The 17,759-nt window shown below is 43.4% G+C and overlaps 1 protein-coding gene across 1 annotated transcript in view; it reads left to right on the forward strand.

Moving 5' to 3' along the window:
- Positions 1-227: 227 nt before the first annotated feature.
- Positions 228-17,759, forward strand: part of LOC119179105 (uncharacterized) — a 49,090-nt gene continuing 31,558 nt past the window's right edge. The window contains exon 1 of the mRNA XM_075869587.1: positions 228-558. Within this exon, the coding sequence (XP_075725702.1) occupies positions 489-558 (70 nt within the window). The 5' untranslated portion in view covers positions 228-488. The remainder of the gene's footprint in view (positions 559-17,759) is intronic.

The following is a 17,759-nucleotide window of genomic DNA, read 5'->3' on the forward strand; positions in this document are numbered from 1 at the left end:
CTCCCCATTCGTCCAAAAGCGTTGCCGGAATTCTCGCCTCGTCTGTGGCGAGTAGCCAGGGTCATGCCCGAGGGAACCACCCTATACCAGCGCTTGTCGAAGGCCATGACGTTAATAAGGTGCGCGCACCACCACCACGACCGAGGGGAGTCATCACCGGAACCTCTCACCCTTCTTCTTTACACTTTTCCCGCCCATAAAGGCGACCACAACGACGTTCGCGCCAATAGTCTTAGGGCGTGCTAGCTCGAACGCACTCGACGCATTAGTCACATCGAAGCCTTCGGCGAGCGGCAAAACCACATTTCTTCAAGAGAAAGTCTCGGAGACTCTCTCGTATTCCCAGCGCGTTCCACGAGGGCGGCTGACTTTAACTACTCTAGCAGCGTTGCAAAGCAGTGTAGCGACTCTTTCTTCATTTTTATAAGGCAGCTGTGCAATCCACCCAAAACAGGACACTAAACTACCTGACACAACTCCTTGACAACATGGAGCCCACGACGTGGACCCGGCTTGCGATTTGGACGGCACTCTGCGCCTTCTCTTTTCTCAGGACAGGTGAGTGGCCTCTTCTTGCACAGCGCGGGAGTGCGGGCATTGAAATTTTTCGTGTCTGCAAGACGCCGGTTCTAATACATTCGTTCTAGCAAAGTGCTAAAGCATTATTATTATTATTATTATTATTATTATTATTATTATTATTATTATTATTATTATTATTATTATTATTATTATTATTATTATTATTATTATTATTATTATTATTATTATTATTAACATCGACACACACAAGTTAAGATGAAGCAGCTGCACAATTACTCTCACTGGAAAAACTGAAATGAATCAATATGTGTTGAAAGGATTCAAACGAAATCGGAGGAGATAAGAAGTATTGTATTTAATTCAGGGCAACTTATAAAACCTTAGAAACACTCGCACAGGCTTCCACTCGAGACACAACACAAATCACAGAGTGTTGACGTGTATTTCTTGAGTTGAAGTGAGTGTGAATGTGTGAGTGTTTTGAGGGATTCCTAAGGTTACCTAAATTATTTTCAAGTTCTAATAAAGCCTGAAGGTTAACCAGAGATACTTCCCGTTGGCTACACTAGACACCGACATTAGGGGAGGGGAACTGGACTAGACTCTACAATAAAAACCCAAAATCTGGGCGCCCTTCAAATAATCGTTTAAATAGGGCATTGTATAAGTTTGCTACTTTATTAGGGTGTTAAGTTTTTCTATGCGTATTAGACAACATCACAAGGTACGCTAGGTTACAGTCATCTATACCAGTATAATAAAAATGATAATGAATCAAGAAGAAAAACAAAAATTAATACAAAGCAATATATGTACTCATTTTAGTGTACAATAATATGTGGACAACGTCAAAAGCATACAGAGCAGTCATCCAGATAAGCGTGGATACGTCCGTTCAAATACTTCTCATGCGATTCCAGAAGATCTGGCCGTGAGTTTCCTCTGTTAGTATTGAGGTAAAATGAAAAAATGAAAAGAAACAATAATATGAGGTACATACAAGTAATAAGATTTTATTTCACAAAAAAGTTAAAAACGTGATGAACTTTAACCACAGCGCCAAGAACATTGCTCAGTCTGAGAGCACGTTCATCGAGTGCCTTGAAGTGACCACGAAGATCAATGCACATTTCCGGCATCCCAATCAGATAAGTTCTATGATTAAGAGTTATTACATCGACTGTGCCATGAGAACCTCGGTTCATTTGATGAGTATCTATGCCCAAGCCTACAATGTAGGAGTCCCATCACAGGAACAGTTCCACTCTACAATTCCTATTCGCCTGGTGACTTCGCTAACTTGTATTCGCATTATCTTCTCGCCTATTGTGGTTCATAACACATTATTGGGGTGAGCCACCGAGACGGGACTGGCTTCAAACACTGTTTTTTTTCTGTTCAATTCTATATTTGTAACCTTTCTGGAGATATCAGTGCCGATACCTTTGCCGAAATCTGACGTCTAATACCCTTTGCAAATGAGCAATATACGTGATATGGGAAAAACCTTTTTTCTAATGACAACGTTCGGTCACGCTTTGTGTTATTTCATTGAATTAATATGTTGCCGCAGTCAATTAATAAAAATATCACAGCAATTCCACGCAGCGAATGATGATGAGTGGGGCGAAACTTCGGAGGGTTTATCGGGAAACCGTGACCCCTCTGTCCTTCCGTCTGTTCGTCTGTCTGTCTGTAAGTCTTTCCGTCCATCTGTCTGTCCGTCCGTTCGTCCGTCTGTCCATCCGCCTGCATCTGCATTCATAAAACTAGGCGGTCATGTACTAAGATATACAAGGAATGTACAGACCCATGGCTTTAGGAGCTTCGCCCCTAATATTTCAAAGATATAATCGCCGAATGTAGCAACAGCAGCGCAGTTAGTGTCGCAGAGCGGCTCTCTATAGAATTCATAGTGCACGCTGACGTCTGTCACACATTTCGAGGGGAAATACAAATGTTTTACGGTCAGGTTGCGGTGCGCGTTGAAGTCAGGGATGATGAACTTTTGGGAATTGTGTTCGCCATCCCGTTGGCCTTTATTAGAAAAACTGAACTATTTTATCGCAAGTGTTGAAGCATTTTCTCTACATCTTTTCACACTAACCAATATCCTCTCTAAGCTTGTATTACCTTGATTGAGCGACGAAGCTCACGAAATGTTCTGATACGCCTGTTCCGAGTACTTGCTTTTATCAAAAAACGAATTCGCCAGTCTCAAGTCTTGAACAATGGCATCGCCCATAGTGGTGCGTTTTTTTTCCTTGCACAGTGTTCAGGGCGTGCTTTCAAACTCTATCAAAGTCTCTGAGCATGAAATTCTCGGGTAACGGAACAGCGACCTCACTCGTACGCGCCTCCTACTAAACGAGCTTCTTGCCTGGGGTTTGTTTGACGCATTTTATGCTGATTAATACAACACCGCTAACTTCAAATCAAAATAACCATACATTTCTTTACCGATGTTCTGCCACAGTTTTATATTATTATTAATATTATTATTATTATTATTATTATTATTATTATTATTATTATTATTATTATTATTATTATTATTATTATTATTATTATTATTATTATTATTATTATTATTATTATTATTATTATTTAGGGGTTAGAAGATTTCTTGCTTGTCTGCAATAACGAGTTTCGCGATAGATCGTGGGAGGCTCTATTTTTCGAGTGTCAACTCTTGTACGAGCGCTTAAGGCCGCTGAATGCTTCCTCATAGGTCGTAAAGGTTGTTTAGACCTTTGGCGTGGTCATCACAAGCGTGCGCAGAGTTGCCCTTCAGGGGAGGGGGCGAAGGTTCAATACCTTCTCTCCCCTATTAAGTAAATCTATGGGGCAGATTTTGCGCATCCCCCCTGTCCTCCCATCGTGCGCGCGCCAGTGGAGATCATCCAATGAAACTCTCTGGGAAGAATGCGTATATGCTCATACGCGACTTGTGTCTTATGTTTGTAATTCATTTCATCGATATGTGGGGCTTAACGTCCCAAAACAACCGTATGATTACGAGACATCCAAGGGCACCAGAATTTCAACCACATGAAAAGGCTGGAGATCCGCCTCACTCCATTATAGAGGAGGGGGGGGGGAGCATCTCGAGTGCCTATTCATGCTTTCACTATACTTATGTAAAGTACCGCGACCTAAGGGAACTAGAAGTTGGGCATTTAGAAGCTTCTCACTTTATACGCAGACCCTACCTTAAAATACACCAAAGGTTTGTACACACATGAGGTGACTTACCGAGAGCAGATTGATTCACCATTGATATATGGGGTTTAACGTCTCAAAACCACCGTATGATAATGAGAGGTGCCGTGGTGGAGGGCTCAACGCGCACCCAAATTCGAACGAACGCGCACACGGCTGTTTCGCCTCCATCGAAAATGCAGCCGCTGCAGCCCGGATTCGATCCCGTGACCTGCGGGTCAGCAGCCGAGTACCTTAGCCTCTAGACCACCGCGGCGGGCTGCCTTAAGTTTGTAGCTTTCGAAGTTTTTAAGTTATTTTAAAATTTCTTGAAAGGGTACTGACAGCTTGGGTAAAACATGCAATATAAAGACACTACAATTATTTTTCTGTGTTACGGCGTGCTATAGTAAAGTGCGATTCGGCAAGAATAGTAACTTCTGTATAAGTGATAGCTTGAAACTAGAAATCACGTAAAGCAAAGCCATTGGCGACACCACTCCAATGTTCATGTTGCACACTTGAGAGACGGAATCGATTTAGGCAGCGTGATAATGTTCAGCTATAATGTAATATACATCGTAAAAGGACTAAGGTTAGTTCTAAGAAACAAGATAGACTCAAACGATTTTCAGCGCAGTAGAAAAGAGAAAGAGGACATAGCTTGAGATTGCTCACGAGATGATAGACGTTCAAACAGCAAGATGGCATCACAATATTTTTTCATGTTCACTATGTACATTTCTTCCACTATCAATTATTCTTTCACTTCAAGCGCATGAAAAAAATAGAGATATAAAACCACGAGAAGGGTGGGTACGTAGGCTTGTATAGGTAGTGGTTATTATTGGTATTACAGGCTTTAGGGCTGGTGAAGTGGTTACGAACCACTTATTTCCCCATTTGCCTTCGGGGAATCTGTATTACTTTTATTGAAAATGAAGTATGGATACATATTATATCATCCAGATCACTGTAGCTGCCCAAAAAACATGGACACCAGAAAGAAACAAACCATTACACGTGACACTACCTGCAATAAACATTTGTCTCGGTTTTCCAGTCGCACTTGTGTCCCTCACCTTCACGTGACACCTGTTCACGTCATTGTGTCACACAATCAAACCTTAAAGCACAAGTTACGTTTTCGAAATGACCTAAGCAGTTCACAATGTAGACACATCCTGCCACTCTTCCTGGGATAACTCTGTGTGCCGTCGTAACTTTCTTTCTAGAGAGCACGTCCAATTACCATGCTAAAACGAAGTTAGCAATATGAAACAATAGTACAGTCGAAACCTCTCAAGATTGAAATTCCAACGACAACGGCAAATTTTTCTGGCTCCTGGGGTTCACTCGTGTGATTCATTGTACCTGAATAACTAAATATCGCTACAATGCAATCCTTGAATAACTAAAATTGAGGGAACGCCCTCCCCCTCTCTCTTCTTACTCTCCCACAACACACACACCCACACACACACCCACACACATGAACTTAGGGAAATTTTGTGGTTCCGCGACAGATTTTATTAATTCAACTGTATACTGTTTTGAAAGCTATCGCCTTTTTAATCCATTTAAATAATAGGCAGCTAACAGCAGCAAACACCGTTCCAGTGTGCGATCACGTGTCTTTGAAATGGCACTACTGATTCATTGAATGTTTGTGGTTAGGGTATTCACGGACGTTTTTTTAGCACACGATTTCGATGATAATGTGAATTATTGCATGGTTCGAGCCTGTTATTCTTGTAGAATGATTAAAAAGACAAAGAAATACGTTCCTGAACACCGCGTAATTGTTGCCAGTGGTAACAGCGTCCTGGTACGTGATTCGTTTAGCTAAGATAATAGGCAGCTAACGAAATCAACGCCGCGCGCCGATCACTCATTCTCGTCACGTGCACACCTGAAGCGTGCGAGGTTCGCGTGTCCTTGCAGGTCTCCAAAATATTATGCTGGCGCAAAACCGTTTTTCTGAATGACTGCCTCCGTAACGTGCTTCCAAGGTCAGCGGCTTTGCAAAAGGCGTAACAAAAGAAGCCAAATAAACATGCGTACGAGCGACAAACACGAATAGCGGATACTCCCTGTGCCTTCCTTCCGGGCCCATTTGGGATGCGTGAGAATATGCATGTTAAAAAAAAGGCGCGCCAAAACACCCGCTTATTTTGCGGTTTCGTAATGATTCAAACAAAGGAACAGGACGCAGAAGACTTGGCTCATTACTTTAACGCACGAACAACTGATTTGTTGACGCAAACGAGTTTGTCTGCGCAATACGACACTTGCGACGAAAACAAGGGCTTTAGACGCAAACCGGAAATGGCAGAAATTAAAGCACGCACGTCACAAACATTCGCATCGCTGCGTGTCGAAGCAATCGACCATTGTAATTAGTACTTGAATACACAAGAACACAAAGGAGAAAGAACTTAGTAAAAATCAGTCAGAGCACTTATAGTCCATCAGCGTAGCATTCACATGTTTAACAAGGAGGGGCAGTTGGAAGCTTTGACCAGACCAGCCATGGTGTTCTAGTGGCTAAGGAACTCGGTTGCTGACCCGCTGGTCGTGGAATCAAATCCTTACCGCCGAGGTCGCATTTTCGATGGAGAATAGAATGCTTGAGGCCCATGTGCCTAAATGAGGTGCACGTTAAACAACCCCAGGTGGTCGAAATTTTCGGAGCCCTACACAACGGAATCTTTCATAATCATATCATAGTTTTTACACGTTAAACCTTAGCAATTATTATGTATATGCTTCGATCATTGTACCAAACAGGAACGCGCACTGCTCTGGGTAAAGCTTCAGTATGTATCAACGGATCAAAAGAAGAAACTTTCAAAACATGTGTGTCGCTCACACAAAAGTAAGGTGTAAATTTACTGGCATATCTCTGCATATCGTAATCGTAGCAATAATGCGCCAGCACAGCATCCTATACTTCTTTATGGCGAGGTAATTTTGAAAAATGAAGTAACAAGCACTTCAACTTTTAAGGCAATTCGTAACTGGGCTTGCTCAGCTCCTTTCACGTGATTATATAGGAAGTATATGATGCCCATGGTGATTTCTGACTGAATTACAATACCGTATCTAATCTCATACTGACCACATTACTTTCCAATCACTCTAAGAACAACAACGATGTAAAATAAATGAGAACACACTAAAACTACTGAAAAATTTTCCCATCATTGCGGCACCACCACTCACGAGAGGTAGTTCCTGCTTTTGTCGGTGAATCCCGACCAAGATGAAGCCTGACCAACTACGTTATGCATCCCTAAGGTATGGCCAGGGGAAATACAACATGTAATACCGATAACAGTAGCTCTTTCGCAACTCTGTAGATGTTGATATTTCTTCCACGGATTCACATGCCCCATTGCCCGGCAATTTTTAATGCAGGGAGGGTAGTAACAGGCCAAGGTTTTAGTACAAATGTTTTGCTTTTAACACCATTCTCTTGTTCTCCAAATGTTCCATACTAATTGGCCTGCTAGATGAAGCATTACTTCAAATGTAAACTTGACGTCTTGAGAGAAACCATGATATATTTTTCTGCGTAAAGCGAGAATTACATTTGCTGGTGAATGGTATGCCAAATATTTGTCTGCCGTATTAACTTAAAACTGTTGACATAGTCTTTAGTTTTGATATCACTACAAAAGTTAGCTAAGTGTAATAGTTCATGTAACGTCACAATTGATAGATTACCGAAGACCGCAAATTTTGTTGAAATGTATACGATTTTGCTCTAAAGTCAGCAGGAGAGAAGATGAAAAAGAAGGTAATGTTTCATGAAAATCAAAGGGGAGATAGGCCAGGTAGATATGGCCTCCCTTAAAAGTGATAGCGGTGGCACGCACGCTAGCTCCTTATAACTTATCTGGTATCTGCTGCTACCCGGCACCACTCAAAGACGGGTGCAAGACACAAGGAAACGTCTTTACTCTGCCAAGCCTTCACTACGACTGCCTGCTGGCAGCGGCCGCTGCAGCACACCTGTAGTCATTGGTCTCTTCTTTTACCTACGACCAGCGCTCTCGCTACCGCTGCTCTCATGCTTGTTGTGTCATACACAGCACGTGGAAGTCAGCGTATGTGAATTCTAATGGCGACGAATACGCTGGAAAATGCTTCAAATGATTATGGAAATGGTGTCACTAGTGGTAAACTTACTTGTGAGTTTCGTTTCACAAATGGTTGCAATTAGTTTGTTTACGTTACAAGAACGAGGGGCCGAAGCAAAAGGTTACGAATGCTTGACCAAGGGAAATCCTTTGGAACACATATTTTTTTGAACGGGGAGGAAGGTGTGGACTACAGTTTTCTGCATATAGGTTTTTCTGTGCCATGAATAGATCGATTGCATGCACGCGTTCTAACTTTTGACCAGCGCAATGGGCTACGATTATATGGACTGGTGTTTGTTTCTGAAAGTGCTTCCGTCCATTCTCTGGCTTTTTACCAAGCTTGAAATCACGTCTGCGATGAAGGTGTATGCACGCTCGATGAGCCACGCCTGCGTTTCATACGCAACCGCGACTGCAACATTGACAGCTGACTGGATTGCAAGAGTGCTAACCTGCAGTAAACATCCTGCCTGTTTTGCGCTAACCTTCAGGAAACGTGCGCGTGGATCCGCTTGCAGCTACCTAGATCATCCACTGAGTGCCAACCTTCTGGAAACATGTACGGATGTGTTTGCAATTACCTACATCAGCATTTACTGCTTACTACCTTTACTATCACAGCTAACACAGATATAGCAAAGTTAGGCGTCATCACGCTACAAAATTTCTTTGTCGCTTAAATTACGACATAACTGTCTTGGGAAGCTCGCGAGAAGAACATGCAAGCGTGATCGCAGTCGCCGCTTGACCGCTACTTAGCTGCACTTCTGAAGTGCAGCACAGCCATTGGCATCAATTAGAGGTGAACTTCCGTTGCGGTCTGTTATTTCAATACTCCAGGCTGCATTTAGGTAGGTTCCGACCGTGCGATTCGCTCACGCGTAATGTATCCCAACCACAAATACAAAATACGACAACAATAAGCCAGCTCCATTCGTCCTCCCAACACTCTATAGCCGCTCTCGTATTAGTGGTGCTCAATTTGCAGACATTTACAGAAGTTCGGCAACGCCTCTTCGATAATAGGAGTCGAAGATGAAAATCGTGATTTCTCGTTGGACGGTAAGCAGCCAGTCCGAAAGAAAATAGACGCCTGGAGGCAAAGCGGGGCGTTGCTCACATCACGAAACAAGAAAGAAAAACATAACAGAATCCATTGAGTATTCATACTTATGTCCGGGCGTGTCTTCACAAACCTTATTATTGACGGTCGGTGACGACTGCGCTGTACACTCTTCGCCAGCGTTACCAATTAAAATGCGAGGCCAGTCTCTCCTCCAACGTGACGTCACAGCGTAAGTGCTCTCTGGTGGAGTCATTGGTGTAACGCCAAGCACGAACGGGTATGATTGAGAAATTCCGTATTTTTCTCGGCTACAATGCGCATCTTTGAATTCTAGGCAAACGCCACAAAGCGTTACATAGATGATTTGCAAGTCATTGATTGATGATTTTATACGTGGGGTTTAACGTCCCGAAATAACCATATGATTAGGAGAGATGCCGTAATGGAGAGCTCCGGAAATTTCGACCACCTGTGGTTCTTTAACGTGCGTCCAAATCTGAGCACACAGGCCCATGGCATTCTCGCCTCCATTAAAATGCAGCCGCTGCAGCCGGGATTCAATCCCGTAATGTGTGGGTCAGCAGCCGAGTACCTTAGCCACTAGAACACCACGGCGGGGCTGCAAGTAATTGAAGGCCACCGCGTTGTAGAGCAAGCGCACTGCGAGCGTGAATTCATTAGAATGTTATCAGCATATGGTACACACCTTTTGTCGTTATTAGTACCCCGACGCCATCAACGGTGTGGCTGCATTCCTATCGGGTTTAGTGTCTTTATCGGGCATTCTATTTTACGAGTATGTCACGAAATGAAACCGCTAGTTGGGGCTCATCTAGGCTTCGTAGTGTTTCCTTCTCAATAATGGACGTCACGCTCTACGTACGTTACCGAATAAGTTTTCCGACGCATAACCCACTGCATCTTCTTATAATATTAGAAACGTGGTAGTGAAGAAATTCAGATGAGTAGCCTGATTTCTCAGCGTTCTTGCTGTCAAAAAAAATCTTTGTTCGGCTACAGGCCACAAAAGGTAGAAGCTATCATAGAGGCTTTCGTATCATTCGTGCTAAAAAGGAAAGGAGGGGGTGGGTAGGGATGAAAATATTTATTTATTATGAACTTCACTTTGTGGACATCACCTCAAGTAATGATTAGCCAACCATCAGGTGTCTGTGACGACGTGTTTGTCGAAATCAAGAAGAACAAACGGTCATGGGCCAGACATGTAACCCGTATCTGGTCCAGGGTTGCCAATTCAATAAAAAAAACATCCGTGAAATTAAGAAAAACTTGCTCAAGTGTAGTCAACTTGGGGTGAAGGCAGTCAAACTAGCCAAAAGTAGCCAAGCATCATAGCAAACCCATTCGATTACTTTATCCATGTGACTCTGAAATGCACGAACACTCTCTGAAAGGCACTAAGTCCTTTTTTTCACTTGAGTGTATAAGTTCTTTTAAACATTTATCCATTTATTTATCTTATAGTATTGCTCTCAGAAAAGCTTTCTTTCTTTATATTGAATAATTTGCTTCTAAAAGGTTCGTTCTCATTGACGAAAGATAACTGATACCTATATCAAGACAAATCAGCAAAGCGAACTTTATTGTCTTATGGACTAATAGTGTCTTTAAGGATTCGTGAAATAGTGTCACCGTCGACAAACTGGCGAGTTTAACACGTCAAGCCAAAAATGTAGAGTTCGGTGCCAGAATAACTAGCAAAGCACGCGTCATATTTACTAGACAACATTTTTTAAACACAATTCGCGAAAAAAAGTTAAATGACGGGTAAAACAGCAGAAGTTCCAAGAAAGTGCTGTCATCTGTGAGGAGACCCGCAATTCATAACTTGGAAATGACGAAGTATTGTTCAAAATGCACATAGCGAGGGAAGCGGATGAGCCACACTCGTCCAAAATGGCTTTGACGCCGCTTGGAAAGCACGAGTTTTGCTCGTCTAAAATGATTAGGAGGTTAAAGAAGGGTCTCAAACTCACTTCAGAAATAGCGGGCCTCAGTAGTGCAGTTTTGCCCGACACGGGCCGTTTAAGTTGAAAACGCAAAAGTGGATGGGAGAGGGGGAGTGTTTGCATGTACAATTTGATGGCAAATAAGCCATAACTCCTATACGGATCATTTCTGTAGCACATTTGCAGACAGGATTAGAGCAGCATGTCGATAACTATATATCTCCAAAATGACTCTATATAAATGTCGGTTCTGAAATATAGTTTTTGTTTCATGGTTACGTTAAACACAAAGTGATAACATGAGGTACCTCATGAAAAGAGTGGTTTAGGTCAATAATGCCTGCTAGATAACGAACATACTTATTAATAAAATATAATAAATGTGGGGCGAAGACGGGCATGTTCGGCAGGCCACGTATTTGAGACGGCAGTGAGTAGAGTTTTCATTTGAGCAGCATTCGTCTTTTTGTTTCGATATACGTAGTCTTTTTTGCTTGTCACGTTCATTCCGCGTATGCGTTCAATAATATTTCACGGCTGCTGTGCGTGTCTCTCTTCCGCAATATTAGCGGTAAGTAGTAAGGCTTGCCCAATTTATGGGGCACAGCTTCACACGAACGGTCAAACAGAAAAACCCGTAAAAATCGACTTGCTGCGCAAACTTGCAGGAAAATGAAAGGAAAGACAGGAAAGAGCGCTGCAGACCACCAACTCAGTTGGTAGACTGCTGGTAACGTAGTTTGTAGTCTGCGCTCTACCAACTTAGTTTGTAGTCTGCACTCTTTCCTGTCTCCCTTCTCATTTTCCTTCAAGTTTGCACAGCAAGTCAATTTTTCAAGTATGGACAAACCAACTAGTCATATAAAAATGTCTTGATTGAATGATTTGTGAAGTTTAACGTCCCGAAAGCACCGTATGAATATGAGAGGCGTCGTTGTGGAGGACTCCGGAAATTTAGACCACCTAGAGTTCTTTAACATGCACCCAAACCTGAGCACACGGGCCTACAGCATTTTCACCTCCAACGAAAATGCGGCCGCCGCAGCCGGGATTCGATCCCGCGACCTGTGGGTCAGTAGCCGAGTACCTTAGCCACTAGCCCACCATGGCTGGTAGGGCTATAAAATAGCTTGAAAACAATTATCCAACTTTTACCACTTATTCTTATATTTGAATAAGACAGGAGCGTTCGGGTATAAGGAATTACGCGTGCAGGTACAGTCTCAAGCAAGCGCAAATGACATCAAGAGCTATCCTGTCAGTTAATGTGTTTGTACGCAAAAAAGAAACGTGAGCTCAGTGTTATAATGGCAAGTTGGCCTAGTTGTAGAATATTATTTTCTGAACAAAAACAGTGCACAAAAGAAGTAAACGAGAAAGATAGGGAAAACCACAATCATGCACTCGTATACGATGTGAGTGCAGCGATAATCTTGCTATACTTCACGGAAAAGTTTTCGTTTGTCTCTCAGTCTGTTGATGTCTGCCCAACAATTCAGCCACCCGGTGAGAGTTTAAATGGACCCTGAAATTCTTTTCTGAAGTTTTGAAAGCGCTGAAGCTAAAGCATCTTCAAACAATTTGCACCACAAATTTAGTGACACGCCGTGTACCACGGACGCTACTGACAATTGTATCATACTCTTCTTCTCACCTCTGCCTCGCCTTCTCAACTCATGAGGTACGCTGGCATCGCTGGCAAGAGGAGCAGAAAGAGGAGGAGGCAACAACTTTAATGATGCCAATTATAGGTCAGGTAAGGGAGGGGAAGGGGGTCAGGAAAGAAGAAGACGATGAGCCCTCAGGCCGCTCTAGGCAGCCGAAAGTCCGTGCGCTTTGGCGACCCCTATGACCGTTCGGTCGCGAGCTGCGCAGAGCAGCCTCCCATCGCTCCATCACTCGCTGGTAATCGCAGTGCTTTCAAGAGCGAAGAATTTACCTTTTACGAGCCTAGACCTCCGAGATCGCACACCGACAGGCTGCACGCTTTTTAGAAGACATCACGCAGTGCACGCGGCAGCACGCACGCCTTCTGGCGACAGAGACTATAATTCGCGGAGTGGTTCATATCTCATCCGACATGGCCTGCCACCCTATCATCTGATCTTACTTGCGTGCATTCTACAGCCTATAACTGCCAGTCAGATCAGCAGCCACGGTGACGTGGACTGGCCAGAGCATGTCGCACTGTGCATGGGCGTTTGAAAACGTGTTTGGCCAAGTAGCACCGGCCTGCAGCACTTCTCAGGTTTAACGCGTTGTAATAAACTACATGGTTTACGCAGAGAGCTCAAATTGGTCTCTAAATAACCCTTACACATCATACAGCGGTTCAACAAGTTTGCACAAAATCTCCGCCACCGTTCCACGATCGCTTTCAACTCGCGCTCAATATATACCCATCTTGATCTGGTAGCTGCGTTCATAGTTGTAAACATTGTCAATCAAAAACTAATATAGCCCATATTTAATTAAGCACAACATCGATACGTAATTATTGAGTAGTGTTTTTCTTTATTGAGAAATTGCATAGATGCGTATTTCTATATTTAGGAATGGCATAGATACGTCATTCTAAAGAGTGCAGTGTTAACTACGCTGAGCAAACAGTGCGACGCTACGAACGAAAAAGCGAATGTTTTCTACGCAGAGAGAGAGAGAGAATAAAACATTCATTTGTGACCGAGGAATGAATGTCGGTGAGTAAGATCCTTAGTCCGGGATCCCATTGGCACGGACCGCTGTCCTCGCTCGTCTCACGAGGGCCTCTTGGGTCTTCGGATCCGAGCTGGACAGAGCTGCCTCCCACTTTACAATGTTGTGCTGTGCTCTGGGTTGTAGAGGTTGACTTAGTGGGCATCCCCATAACATGTAAAACAGGGTAGCTATTTTAGTGACGCAGAACCTGCGCTGTGGTGCGTGATTGTCGGGATCTATCTTGGACAGTATGTATGGATTGGGGTAAGACAAGGTCTGCAGGCGACACCAGGCTACCTGAGATTCTCTACTGAGCTTTGGCCCCAGGGGCGGAAGTTTCCGTCTTTCGAGTCTTTGATGTTCTAGAATATCTGTTCATGTTAGGAGCGTGTCCATACGCATAGCCGAGGGTGGGTGCGATATGCCGGGGTCGGAGGTCCGGAAGAGTAATTCTCGGACCGAGGCTTGGGCGAGCTCATTGCCTCTAACTCCGCCGTGGCCGGGTATAAAGATCAGCTGTTTCTATTCGCCCTTTGAGCGTGAGGACGAGAATCATGTAAGAATTTGATGCACAATGGGGCCAATGTAGCCTTTAGAAAAATTTTGGTAGGCTGCTTTTGAATCTATTAGAACGAAGGTGGACCTTGGGTTTCGTAGGGTGAGGGTGATTTCTGCTTTTTCCTTACTAGTGTCTGTGTCCTGGGCTGATTTCACTTAAAAATAACAAGGTGCTGCCTCCTACCAGCACCTTTGCATTCTAAAAAACTTTTGTTTCTTCGCATTCTTGCCAGATGGCACAATATTTGACGCAGCCCTCGCCAATCTTCCTGCGCAGAACTTCAAAATAAATGCTTCTTTTCTCTCTGTCACGACAGAACCCTAATGTATTTTGGCATCCTTTGCAGAGCAGCACGCAGATACAAAGCCCTTTTTTCTTGTCTCGCTATTTTGTGGGCTGCTTTTCGCGAGAAGATCAACTTGATAGATGGCCTTCAGAGAAGTGCACCCACCAAATAGCCTGTGCATCAGCGGCAGTGCAAATCGAAATGGACGCGATGCTTCACTAATACGTTAGCTGAAGTGTGTGGCGGCCGAGCATTACGACGAAATTCATAGTGGCGCGCTGCATCTTAATTCAGGTGTTCAACTATTCATGTATTCTCGGGAACGGTGTATCGTGCCAACGAGGCGATCAAGGCGAGACATCAGAAAATCGCTTGTTCAAAATTCTGTTTTGTTCTGCTACAACTGCTTTGCTGTGGAGATGTTGATGTCCATGTTATCTCGGGTACTTCATAATTGCATGAATGGAACAAAACTGAATTCCCAAGAAATAAGTCGCATGTGCATCTTTGTGAGCTTAAGAGATTTCCTCCTAACTTGTAAACTGTGTGCAGAGTGTCCAAAGCACCGCTGTTTGACGTCCCGCGGTCACTTCTGTTGCTTTAGCGGCTCCCGGCGTTCCTCGGCAATTTTACATATGACCACACCCCTTCCGGTCGCGCAATGGGCGTCTGTTGCTCCTCGGGGTGCAAGCGGTCACACCTTTCCGCAAGAACACCAACGTCTCTCACGAACGAATGCGCATTTGCCCGTTCGCACGCTTTTGCGCGCGTCTGCTTGTGTAACCGTGCATGATTTACACAAGAAAGGAATTCTAAAAGCAGGATTCTCTGAAGGAGGACTCACTTCAGCACTCTGTTTGGCTAAAACAAGGCACCTATTCGCATTTCGAGTAAAGCTCCTTCAGTCTAAGAGCCCAGGGCTAAATGTCTGTGACGCGAACTGCTGGGCAAAGTTCAGATAAGAATCACACTAAATTTAGGTCAAGGCCCATCTTGCCCGAACACAGCCACGTGTGGCTAACCATCTGACTCAAATCAAATTTAAACGGGAACTGAAAGTCATTGAAATAACTTTTTGCCTAACAAACATCAACTTAACCTAGGAAAGGTTTGGCCATTTGTAACTCTTGAAGTAGTTTTTGGAATGCTTCGAATCGCAGCGTTCAGTTCATATAAAGTCTACTGTGATCACACAACTCTGCCAAGCGTTACGCAAAAACTTAAACAAAAGTTGTTCAGCAAGGTCGACAGCTGGGCTAGTTGGTACGGTTCCACATTGCACTCGTTGTGTCCATTAGTTCGTCCTGTCATTTGCGCTTCTCTAAATATCGCCTCACACAGCACAGAAGTTGACGTCACTCAAGCGTGTCCCTACAATCCGGCGAAACGTGGTCATAGCTTCTCTTCTACACGGCTGTTAATATACGGTGATAAGGTGAAGTGGTTCTCACAGATTTAGCGAATGAAAGGCCAAGTATAAAAGCAAGTCATGTGGGATTCATAGGCGAAGCGTGACATTGTTTTACATATAGATGAAAAAGGAAATGCTTCTCAATACATATCTATTTATTTATCAGTAGTTGTGAAGTCGTGCCAATAAGCAGTTTATCGCCAGCGTGGAGACAAATGGTTGCCAACCCCTCTCCCTACGCCCGAACCCTCAACTTTCATTCACCTTTGCATGTGCATGTATAAAAACCCATTCGTATAGAGGCATATATATGAATACATGCTATAGCACATATATAAAAGTTGGTTGCCGCCCTTCTCCTTTCTATACCCCATTCGAAACGAAAATTTCTTTCTACGCCCCTGCACCTACCATTAGAAACAGCAGAAGCACCATGTTTGAGTTACTGTCGCTCAAGAATAGTTGGGCTATGGTGCCAACCCATCATGTTATGTTTTATTTCTATTGAAGTATTTAATATAACGTTGTTGCCTTGCAAACATCTGGGTGTGAATCAGACAAGGACAATGAGAACGCTGTAGACCAGAAAAGCTCCCATCGTGTCTACAGTGTTTTTCTTTGACCTTCTTTCGTTTCACACCTACATGCTTACACAGGTATACGACCAAGTGGCTCGAACCAGAGCTTTGGTACCTATGTATGGCTCCGACTACTACTCTTCGTTCGCATAATAGTAACTGTTAGGCAGTGCACGATCAGAAAACTACACAAATGAGCAGCACATCAACGAACTCTTACGCACTTAGTTTCAAGTACTTTAATACAAGCAAATGGTCAACCAACCTAAAAAGCTCCTAAAACGAAAAATGAAACATCTGCACATAACACAAAGTTCGTCAGGATGCTCCATTGGCAAATTCTTAGATACTTGCTAATTATCTGTCAAGCACGTCGCACTCTGACTGCAACACTTTGTACAAATAAATATTGCACGAACACGAAAATGTAAGGAACATGTAGCCAAAATTATGGGTTAGTAATAGCTGTGCGATCAATATCTTTATCTGACTTAGTCTCGCCGCATTTAGTCTAGCCGCATCACTTTGCTCGTTTGCGATGAGCATACTAGGGGCAAGGCGAGTTGCTCTTTGAGTGATACTACGCAGTAAAACAAAATAACAGTTAAGTCCCCGAGCTGGAGAGGCCCACTCGCATAATTTGAGAACCCAAGCTCACCATAGCATGCACTGCAAACGTGCGACAATTATTTTCACGTATCAGATTGAATTAAGACATGCTCATAAACAATAATAAGTCGGTGATCAAAGCAGCCATCATTACACGCAAGCAACAAAAACAAGTATGTAGCCGGCTAATTAAACAATGATCAATAATTACTTTACCAATTGCTCACTTTGCTGCAGCTCATGCGATTAGCATATTGTATACAACGCGGGTTCGCGAATAGAGGGGGGGGGGGGGGGGAGTAGCAACAACTTTATTATTAACTGCGGCAAATTCGTGGCCTGGGTTCGCGAAGCGTATCCAGGGAATTGTCAGGCTGACACCAGTTTTTAGATATTCATTGCCAAAAGGTGCAAATACACGTGCGCACAGTTCACTTTTTATTGTTTCTACATACAAAATGATAGTAATAAAGATAATGATGCCAAGGAAAGTATAGCGCACAATATTAGAAGTATTTGTAAAGTAAATGTGTAACCAATTAAATTAGAGTTGCTCCTAATACCATTCCGTAAACCTTCCTTGGCATGATTATCTATTTGATTCTATTGATACTGTGTCTAAAATAAAGAACGAGCCCTTAAATTTGCCCTTCCTTCCTTCACGCATACGACAAGATGCTTTGTGTAAACG

Source organism: Rhipicephalus microplus, chromosome 7 (assembly GCF_043290135.1).
Source record: "Rhipicephalus microplus isolate Deutch F79 chromosome 7, USDA_Rmic, whole genome shotgun sequence".
NCBI lineage: Eukaryota > Metazoa > Arthropoda > Arachnida > Ixodida > Ixodidae > Rhipicephalus > Rhipicephalus microplus.